At 36.0% G+C, this 11,715-nt stretch overlaps 1 protein-coding gene across 1 annotated transcript; it reads right to left on the minus strand.

Annotated features, from left to right (window-relative positions):
* Positions 1-3,527: 3,527 nt before the first annotated feature.
* On the minus strand, positions 3,528-11,382 carry LOC139865230 (serine/threonine-protein kinase PCRK1-like). Its single transcript, XM_071853621.1, has 4 exons — positions 11,008-11,382; positions 10,290-10,550; positions 4,729-4,851; positions 3,528-4,620 (listed from the first exon to the last, which is right to left on the minus strand). The coding sequence occupies exons 1-4, from the start codon at positions 11,380-11,382 to the stop codon at positions 4,219-4,221; spliced, it is 1,161 nt and encodes a 386-aa protein (XP_071709722.1). The 3' UTR covers positions 3,528-4,218.
* Between the last annotated feature and the right edge of the window lie 333 nt (positions 11,383-11,715).

The raw sequence follows: 11,715 nt of genomic DNA on the forward strand, positions 1-11,715 counted from the left end.
TTAGAAGGATTAACTTTTGTTTACGAACAAGTTTAGAATTAACTAAACTATGTTCTAGTGATTACAAGTTTAAACCTTCGAATAAGGTAGTTTTATATATATGAATCGAATGATGTTATGAACATCATTACTATCTCAAGTTTAGTAGGTAAACCTACTGGAAATGATGAAAAAATAACTTGAGCTTCAAAGGATCTTTGATGGCTTGGAAGTTTTTGAAATAGAATCATGACACAAAAACAAGTTCAAGTAAGATTATTACTCGAATTAAGATAGTTATAGTTATAGAAATTGAATCAAAGCTTGAATATGAATATTACCTTGATTTAGAAAGATAACCTACTGTAAATAACAAAAGTTTCTTGATCTTAGATGATTGCTTGGAATGGATTAGGAAACTTGGAAGTAAACTTGTAAACTTGGAAGTGTTCTTGATGTGTTCTTGAGTAATTGTTTTTATGATGATTATAGGTAATAACCAAAGCTTGTATTTGATGATTTTTGCTGGAAAAATAGTAACTTAGACTTTCATGGAAGAGTGTGTGTGTTTTGAGAGAGAATTGGGAAGAAAATTGGAAGTGAAATGGAGTAGGTGGTGAGTGGTGAAGGTGAGTGGGGTTAAAAGGAGTTCTTATTTTTGTTTCCTTGCTCATAAGTCATGCTAGATGTTAAATGATGGTTCCCACATGGTTAGGTGACTCACATGGGCTGCTAAGAGCTGATCATTGGAGTGTATATACCAATAGTAAATACATTTAGAAGCTGTGTATTGTACAAGTACAAATACGAGTGCATACGAGTAGAATTGTTGATGAAAATGAATGAGGATGTAATTGTAAGCATTTTTGTTAAGTAGAAGTACTTGGATAAGTGTCTTGAAGTCTTTCAAAAGTGTATGAATACATATTAAAACACTACATGTATATACATTTTAACTGAGTCGTTAAGTCATCGTTAGTCGTTACATGTAAATGTTGTTTTGAAACCTTTAAGTTAACGATCTTGTTAAATGTTGTTAACACATTGTTTATTATATCTAATGAGATGTTAAATTATTACATTATCATGATATAATGATGTATTAATATATCTTAATATGATATATATACAGTTAAATGTCGTTACAACGATAATCGTTACATATATGTCTCGTTTCGAAATCCTTAAGTTAGTAGTCTTGTTTTTACATATGTAGTTCATTGTTATTATACTTAATGATATGTTTACTTATCATTTAACATGTTTATATATAGTGTATCAATATCTTAAAATGATTCATATGTAATTAGTAAGACGTTGTTATAACGATAATCGTTATATATACCGCTTTCAAGTTTCTTAATTCAATAGTCTCATTTTTATGTATATAACTCATTGTTAAAATACTTAATGAGGTACATACTTATCATAATATCATGATAACTATATATATATATATATATATATATATATATATATATATATATATATATATATATATATATATATATATATATATATATATATATATATCCATATGTATGTCATCATATAGTTTTTACAAGTTTTAACGTTCGTGAATCGCCGGTCAACTTGGGTGGTCAATTGTCTATATAAAACCTATTTCAATTAATCAAGTCTTAACAAGTTTGATTGCTTAACATGTTGGAAACACTTAATCATGTAAATATCAATTTCATTTAATATATATAAATATGAAAAAGTTCAGGTCACTACAACTGGTATTTTATTGGATATATGGCCTACATTAGAACAAAAGTGAAAATATATAGCATATCCATAGCTTTAATTCACTTTCAGGTTAACAGAGGGTTAAGATTGAGAGATTTATATTAAATTTAGAAGTTAAAAGATATTTGATTATTATTATTCATCAATATATTATAATAGCTATTTATTATTATTATTATTATTATTATTATTATTATTATTATTATTATTATTATTATTATTATTATTATTATTATTATTATTATTATTATTATTATTATTACTATTATTACTACTACTACGTGATTATTTATTTATTTGATTTTGCTCTAAAAAAATAAGAATGGGAAAGTGACCAAACTGCCCCTTCGCTCAGATCTAGAGGTGATTTTGATCTTGTGGCTGAGATTTACTTCCCCCTTCCTCCATTTGATTACTTCCCTCTTGATCCTATCATAATATATCTGACCTTATCTTACATAGCGATCGAGAAAATAAACACAGAAAGTGATAATTTTTTTCCAAAATGCTGATGAATTTTGAGATGCAATCTAATTCTCACAAATGTTAGTCGGTACCTTATCTAGCCCTTTTGTTATATTGGACTTATACTCTACACTCCATTTGATGTATTTGTTAGACTATGTTTACTTTACTTATCTATGTATGTGTTTGTACGCTCAAAGAAATGATCAAGCAATAATAGTAGCCTTCGATATTCTGTTTTGTATTTCAAATTATAATTTAGTATCTGAGCAAACCAAACACATTGAGTAAAAATCCACTTTTTCGGGATTTGGTCACTATGAGACATGTCCATATGCATATATATTCACGAAAGGTCTTCAGACTGCATTATTTGAGGAGTTCAGAATCAATTTGAGCGTCCACACCTTTCCCGCTCCAACTACGGGGATGTTAGCCGTTATCTTATGTAGCCCATTTCTTCTATTGGGCTTATACTCTACAGTCCATTCGATGTATTTGTTCGATTATGTTTACTTCACTTACCTATATATTATGGGAGGTGATACTCACACATCCATACACACTTTTTACCATAAAAGTTACAATTATATCTTTAAGTTTATCTAGAAAGTTGAACCTCTATTATTGTAAGGAAATACATAATAGTAAATTAAGTGTGTATGGATTAATATTTAGTGTGTGAGCATCACCTCCTATATATTATATATGTATTTGTATGCTAAAATAATTAATCAAACAATAATAATAATAATAATAATAATAATAGCCTTCATTATTATGTTTTGTATATCACGTTATAATAACAAACGCGGAGCATTTCCACCAATGCAACGCATTGTACTAGGGACTCGCATTGATCAAACTGGAATTTGGCGCATTCCTTGAAAAGCGGCACATTCCTTCCCTGAATCAGAAAATTGACTGTTTTAGGTTTTGACCCGACTGTTTCAACAACCCCAAAACACATTAACATGACACCAAAACGTGTAGTTTAATAAGACAACATGTATCATTTGACATCAAACTTCAATTCCCATGATTTACCATCATTTTTTTTTTAAAAAAAACAAACCAATACCATCACATGTTCAACTATTGCTCCAAAGTTTGTAGCCCTTACTTATAAAATGAACAAAACATTCATCTGAATCGAGTGGTGCTAACGAGATATAGAACGGGCACCAGAGGAAGGAAACACCGAGCAATGGGTGGAAACCCAAGGCAAGATTGAAATGAAGAACCAGGGGAAGTAGCTGGGTGAAACCTACCAAACAACCAATATACAACCATCAAACAACCAAACCATTATCCTAAAATCGATTGAAGTCACTCAATCACTAAAACACCGTATCTAACAAATTTGTCGACAAAGCACCATCATGGACTCTAAATCAAACTATACAAAGCATAACCCAACAATATCATAACCACGCTAACCGCAAACTAAATCTAACAAGGAACTCACCCTAAATACATCCAAGACCTTGCAACCAAAACCGCATAAAACACCAATACAAACCAAAACCAAACGACAGATTCTTCCCAACCTGGGGGCAGACGCCTGACGCCTAAAGAAGAAACCCGAAACCACCAACTTGAACCATTGGAATTATTTAAAGGATGAAGACTTCGCCTAATCGATCATAGGGGAAATGTAGTGTTAAGTCAATCAAACGGCAGCGGCATGAGGAAGAGATAAAGTGGAAAACATCGAAGAAGATGCGAAAAAGGTGGGGAAAAGGGGAACCGGAAAAGCACACAAATAAGTTTTCCGACCGTTGGTCATATGACAACATCGGTAGAAAACCAACCATCCTAAAATAAACACCAAACACATGCATTTTCCCGCGAAGTTAAAATCCCACTGAAACCAACTATTGACACCATACACAAAACACCTTCTCTTTATAAACACCAAACAAACCATTTATATCTCTTGACAAACAAAGACCATCTGTTGACAAGTACTAATAATGGATCACATATTAGCCTCAGTGGGACTCATCCGGCTTTATGGGTTCAACAGAAGGAGCCACATGGACGAGACTCATTAGAATTTAGAGGTGTTCTTGGGCTGGTTTCAAGCTGGTTAACCATTTCCAAGACCTCACTCATCTTTGGTCTTGCTTTCGGGTTCTCAGCCAAACATTTGTCGGCTATAGTGGACAACATTTGTGCTGTTCTCATCGAGTACTTACCTTCTAGCCTGGGGTCAACAATTAGTCGAAACTTTTTAGAGTCGAGATAAGGTTTCACCCATTCAAGTAGCTTCTGCTCATTTTTTGGTCGGTTGCGGTCCAATGGACGCCTACCCGAGATTAATTCATAGAGAAAAACACCGTAACTCCATACGTCACTTTGGGATCTGAGGCGTCCTGTTAACATGTACTCTGGAGCCGCATATCCCATGGTTCCTACAACCTGATCATATGAAGATGATGGTTGGATTTAACACATTTGTCATGAAGGTGGTGGATAATTAGAAAGAAAAAAATGAAAAAGTAAAAAAGAATAGTTGTAAGAACGTACATCTGTGGAGACATGAGTAAGTCCTTCTTCGGGACCTAGACGAGCTAAACCGAAATCTGAAAGTTTGGCATTCCATTCATCATCAAGTAGAATGTTTGACGACTTGAAATCTCGGAAGATAATCTACAAAAATGAAAATTATGTTAGTGACATTGTAGTTTTTGCGAGTGAGTGTATAATGTGCCTGATCAAAATCTAATTATAATGATCTATATTAACTGAGGCAGAGCTAAGATCTTAAATGATATTATTGAAATATATATAGAGACACACAAATTTAATTGACAAAATATGAACTAAGAAAATCAAGTTACCTTTTAACATGAATGTCTCATGGTATATTTCTTTTTGGTTGATAGATAAGAAATATATAGATATAGATATATACCTAGAGCATGGTTGCAAAACTCGGTTAAATCGGCCGATTTATCGGCGATTACTCGTCAAAACTGTCTCAGCGAGTAATCGGCAACTAACTCGCTCATTACTCGGTCAACCGTCGGTCAACGGCGGTCAACGGCGGTCAACGGCGTCGGAAAACTCAAAACTTGTCGGAAATGAGCGTTGTTGATCACGTCGATCTGAACGATTCCAGTAGCTCTCGTCGATCTGAATAATTTGAAACAAAACGCTTGTCGATCTGAATTGAGACTTGTGTTTTTTTTACTTTATTTTAAATTGAAGAGAGAGAAGAGGTAGATTCAGAAAAAGAGAAATGGAAAGTTGTACTTCTCTCTCTTCAAATGTAGAAACTACTCGATTTATTATTTTTAATTTACATTTAAACCCCCTAAAGTTTAATTGTTATAGATTTTAAAACCTGAGGTTCAGTTTTTCTTTCAACTTCATTATCAAATAGATACAATTTAACCCCTCCAATTAAAACAAATATTTAGATGTAAATAAATTTTATATATTTAACATATTTATTTATAAAATGTTTGTTTATAGCCAATATATATATCATATATCTATAATATATTAAAGATATTTATTTATATTAGAAAAGTCAACGTTAGTCAACATCCGAGTTCTCCCCCGAGTACTCCCCGAGTCGCCGAGTACTCCTCAAAAACCTCCTGCCGAGTACTCCCCGAGTCGCGAGTTTTACAACCTTGACCTAGAGTGAATTCCAGATTTTTTTTAGAAGACTTAAATTTTGATGATGATAAAAATTTACATGCCCTTAGTCATTTCCATTCCACTGATATATATGATCTATAGTCCAACAACATGTTCTACAATGTAAACCCAAGAGTCTCTAAAACTCTATAATTAATTGGTAGTAGATAGAATTTCTCTTAAACTTATGTACACATTTATTTCTTTTCATATCCAATGTTGAACTTGAAAGAAGATTATTTTCCATTGATCCCAAAAAGATATTACACCAAAATATATAGAACATTAAATTGGGCCAAGCCCTAGATCAACATAATAAGATAACGGGCTAATGGACAAGCAATAATATCCTTTAACATCCCCCCGCAGTTGGAGCGGGAGAGGAGCGAACGGTCAAACTGGCACGAAATTCTTCAAAAAGAGCAGATGACAGGCCCTTCGTGAAGATAAACAAAATGAAGAACACGAACCTGTCCGGTAGCAACAAGATCCCGAACAAAATGGATGTCAATCTCAATGTGTTTCATCCGTTGATGTTGACCCGGGTTGGACGAAAGATAAACAGCACTGACATTGTCACAGTATACGAGAGTGGCTGAAAACAATGGGCAATGTAGCTCCCGTAAGAGGTTGCGTAACCAACAAGTTTCTACAACCGCATTAGCAACACCACGGTATTCGGCTTCTGCACTGGACCTAGAGGGTGTGTATTGGCGCTTCGACGACCAAGAGAGCAGGTTGTTGCCGAGAAAAACACAGTAACCAGATGTAGATCGTCTAGTGGCGGGGCATCCCGCCCAATCAGCATCTGAATAAGCTATAAGGGAAGTAGTAGATGAAACAAATAACTGAAGCCCATATCAAGAGTCCCTCGAATGTAACGAAGGATCCGTTTGAGAGCCGAGAAATGTGGCTCCCTAGGATCATGCATGAATAAACATATCTGCTGAACGGCATAAGAGATGTCGGGTCGCGTGAAGGTGAGGTACTGAAGAGCGCCAGCAAGGCTGCGATATAAAGTGGGATCCGATATAGGCGGACCCTCGGGCCCCAGCTTAGAGTCAGTGTCGACAGGCGTCCTACAGGCTCTACCATGTAACATGTCAGCACGCTCAAGTATCTCAGTAGCATACTTCTTCTGGGAGAGAAACATTCCAGCAGAAGTGCGGGTGACAGAAATCCCCAAGAAATAGTTCAACGGACCTAAATCAGTCATCGAGAACTCCCGATGAAGAGAATTAATTACGCGCTGAAGTAGTGTAGTAGAGGAAGCTGTCAGCACAATATCGTCAACATAAAGAAATAAATATGCAATGTCAGAGCCCTGTCGATATATAAATAACGATGAATCGCAATGACTATGCTGAAAACCAACTCGCATAGCGTAACCTGCAAAACGCTGAAACCAGGCACGAGAAGCCTGCTTGAGGCCATAAAGAGACTTTCGCAGAAGACAAACATGGTCAGGGTGTCCGGGATCCCGAAACTAGGAGGCTGATGCATATAGACGGTCTCATCAAGATTACCATTAAGAAATGCATTCTTGACATCGAGCTGATGAACCGGCCAATTACGAGACAATGCAAGACTAAGGACCGTACGTATGGTGGCCGGTTTAACCACCGGACTAAATGTCTCATCACAGTCAATCCCGATCTGTTGGCCACGACCATTTGCAACCAATCACACTTTGTAGCGACTAAGAGAACCATCTGCATTATGCTTGTGCTTAAAGAGCCACATAGAACGAATAATGTTCGCATCCGATGGGCGAGGTACAAGAGTCCATGTATTGTTCTTAATCAAAGCATTGTATTCGTCTTGCATAGCATTTTGCCAATTTGGGTCAAAGAGGGCTTCGGAGTATGACTTTGGAACAGGAGACACATTTGAGACGTGAAGATTTAGACGTTGGACTGGTTTGTTTGTACCAAGACGAGATCGAGTTACCATGGGATGAGTAGAGGTAGATGTGCTACGTTGTGAATGGGATGTGTGTTGTGTAGGTTGAGCTTGATCTGAAGGTGGAGGGTGCATAGTGGTGGGTTAATCTGAAGTGGAGGCATCGTCAGAGACATGAGAAGGTGTGGGTGGAGTTTGAGTTATGGGTGGTGGGGTATTTGTTTGAGCCGACATGTTGATGATGTTGGGGCGAGGTGGAGGGGTATCATTAGGTTGGGTCGGTGTTGTATTAACAGTTGGTCTGTGAGTAGCATTTGGATGCGGGGAATGAGATACAAGGGATGGAGGAGTAAATTCAAGAAAAGAATAAGATGGGGGTTGGTTGGGAGTCATGATTTGTAGGGAAACGTGTTTTCATCAAAAGTGACGTGTCGAGAAGTGATAATTTTATTGGTGGCAAGATCAAGGCAACGATAGCCTCGATGGTTTGATGGATATCCGAGAAAGATACAAGGGGTAGAACGTGGAGCTAGTTTATTTGTGGTGTTAAGGTGAGGATAACATAAACAACCGAAAACTTGAAAAAAGGCATAATTGGGTTTGTATATATAGAGACGAGAGTGAGGTATGTCATTATTTATGGCTGAAGAAGGAAGAATGTTAAGGAGGTAGACAGCCATGTGGAGTGCCTCAAACCAGAATTGAGGTGGTAGATGTGCTTGAAAGAAGAGAGTGCGAATTTGATTATTGATGGTGCGTATCATGCGTTCAGATTTAACATTTTATTATGAGGTTTGAGGACAGTAAAAGCGAATGTGTATGCCATTAGATTGGAAAAGTTGGTGAAGAGATTTATTATCAAATTCACCCCATGGTCACATTGAAAAGGTTTAATTTCTCAATTGAACTGAGTTTTAACGAAAGCGCGAAATTGAAGAAATTTGGCGAAAGTGTCCGATTTATTATATAGAGGATAAACCCATAAGTAATGCGAAAAATGATCTAAAAATAGGACATAGTATTTAATGCCACTAAGACTCGGAATTGGAGAAGTCCATAAATCCGAGTGAATAATGTCAAAAGTACTATTAACCCTAGAACTGGAAAGGGAGAAAGGAAGTCTCGTATGTTTGCCAAGTTGGCATGCATGACAAAGTGTGGGAGATTTATCCTTACTGCAGGTAATAGCATGACTAGAAACAAGACGACGTAACACATCACTACAAGGATGTCCAAGTCGTTGATGCCACGTTGTGTGAGTAGTCAATAAGGCTTTATGGATAGGTTGCGAATCAGGAGTCGTGACAGGGTACAAGTCACCAGTGCTGTCACATCGGAGAAGAAGTTGACGAGTTAAGAAATCTTTTACTGAAAAACCAAATTCGTCAAATTCAATGGATACTTTGTTATCACGGGTAAATTGACGAACAGAAACAAGATTTTTAACTATATCGGGAGTGACAAGAACATTATTTAAGTGTAAGGGCGATGAAAGAATGGCAAAATATTATGACCACTGTTTGTGACAGGAATAGGTGTTCCATCACCCACAGCGACATACGAATATATACAATGATTAAAAACTGAACTAAGATTATTTACAGACGGAGAGAGGTGAGATGATGCACCTGTATCCATATTCCATCGTGTATCTCCACTGTTCTGTTGTTGTGCAAGGTAAGCAGACCCGGTGTAAACTGGTGGCCCATGTGTAGAGCATGATGGGCTAGCATGATGGGCCAGGTGGGCTGAATTTCCACTTGATCGATTGCCCAACATATATTCATTAATTAATTTTTGTTGGGCAAAAATAATATTCGAGCTTGAGAAAGTGAAGCGGTATTATCGTTGTTTCCTGTGGAGCACCACAAGTTACTTTGGCCATATCAAAACAGGAGAAAAGACTTCGTATTCAATCAGTTTGCAAACGATCTATCTATCTATATACTCCGTATATAAAAATAAAATTTGTTGCTGCTTCTTTGAAGTCTCACAAAATGCACCCATACGATATATTATTGTTTATTTGTAGATGATGGTGACAGCAAGCAATTAAGTAGGAGGGAATTAATTCCATATACATCTTTGAAGATTTTGCTAGCAAAACAATTGTAAAACAATTACAAGGAATCGTACGTGGGTAACGAGACAGACGGCACCGATTATTCAATAATTTAATTGTAGTGGTGAAAGAGGATATTGCTAATATATTGATGGTAGAAAATGGTTATTAGAATTGCTTGAAAGATTGATTGTAGAAGCAACTGACGATGGTGTTTGAAATATTAGGGTTAGGTATTTTTCTTGTGATACCATGAAAGAAGATTATTTCCATTGATCCCCAAAAAGATATTACACCAAAATATAGAGAACATTAAATTGGGCCAAGCCCTAGATCAACATAAAGATAACGGGCTAATGGACAAGCAATAATATCCTTTAACAGAACTTTGGTTTGCACCCTTACGATTATTATTCACAAACACTTCCAACTTGTACAAAAAAAATTTGATACAAAATGGAAATGGGAAAATTACCTGAAATTCCATTTCCTCGTGTAGGTATGCCAAACCACGAGCTGCATCTTGAGCTACTTTCAGTCTCTTAGCCCATGAAAGAGGTTTTTTATTCCTGGCCGATAAATGATCTTCAACACTTCTATTAGGCATATATTCATAAACAAGAAGTCGTTGAATACCCGTTTCATCATCTTCTGCACAATAACCGATTAGCTTCACCAGATTTGGGTGTTCAACCACCCCAAGAACATTTACCTCAGTCACCCACTCCTTGTGCCCCTATTGGACCAAACATTCTCAATTAGCAAGAAGAAAGTTGTAACATCAACAAAATACATACAACAAAACTGAATAGCAGGACTGTTACACACTATGAAAGCCCATTTTTATTTTTTTGAACGAGTTAGAAACGGGGGACCACCACCCGATCATATTCTAGGCCCGTGTCAGGAGGAAACTCCAGATTAAACCACCACTAGGATGTAATCCAGAGAAAAACCCTCTAGGAGCACACCAAAATTAAATCACCACTAAGATGTAATTCAAGATGCCTCCCATGGGAATTGAACTTGCGACCCCCCGAAACCCAGACTAGTCAACCACTGCTCTGTTCATTGTTCAATATGTGACCTTAGTTTGATACATTTTTGTGCAAATTACCCAAAAAGATATAATAATTTGCATATATTTTGAGACAAATATCAACTCGTCATCATAAGTAGATGGAAAAGCTTGCCTGAAAACTTCGTGTACTTAGCTGCTTGACAGCCACTTGAACCTTTCTAGTCGGGTCTTGCGGGGACTTGATTGAGCCGATGTAGACACACCCGAACCCTCCCTCACCAATCTTTGCAGACCGGCTAAAGCCATTTGTAGCCGACTCAAGCTCACCAAAAGTGAACACTTTAAGATTACTTGGCCTCTGTGAAAAACTAGGATCATTATGCCGTTCTATAGACTCTGAGCTAGTATCAGACACACGTTCAAAATTTGATCCGGTCCATGATGTTCCTGTAATTATTGAAAACAAAGATCGAACAGATGTCGATTTTGTTGTTGTTTTTGGTGCTTCATCCTTTTGTTCACGGGTAGAAAAAATAAAACACTTCATTGCCTCCCAAAATTGAGTCTCTGTAGAAATTTAGTTTATAGATTTTTTTTTTTTTGTCAAACATTATGTTCAATATCACAAGATATCAACAAATACATACTTATACATACATACATACATGTACATGTACATATACATATACATATATATATATATATATATATATATATATATATATATATATATATATATATATATATATATATATGAAAGATTTCAAATATGCTTATACAAAGCTTTTAGCTACAAAATGACTAATTTGACCTTTTAAAACATGAATGTGAAGATAATGACTGATAAATTAACTTATTCGTCTATTGTTAATTTGTTATT

The sequence above is a fragment of the Rutidosis leptorrhynchoides genome, chromosome 1 (genome assembly GCF_046630445.1).
Source record: "Rutidosis leptorrhynchoides isolate AG116_Rl617_1_P2 chromosome 1, CSIRO_AGI_Rlap_v1, whole genome shotgun sequence".
Lineage (NCBI taxonomy): Eukaryota > Viridiplantae > Streptophyta > Magnoliopsida > Asterales > Asteraceae > Rutidosis > Rutidosis leptorrhynchoides.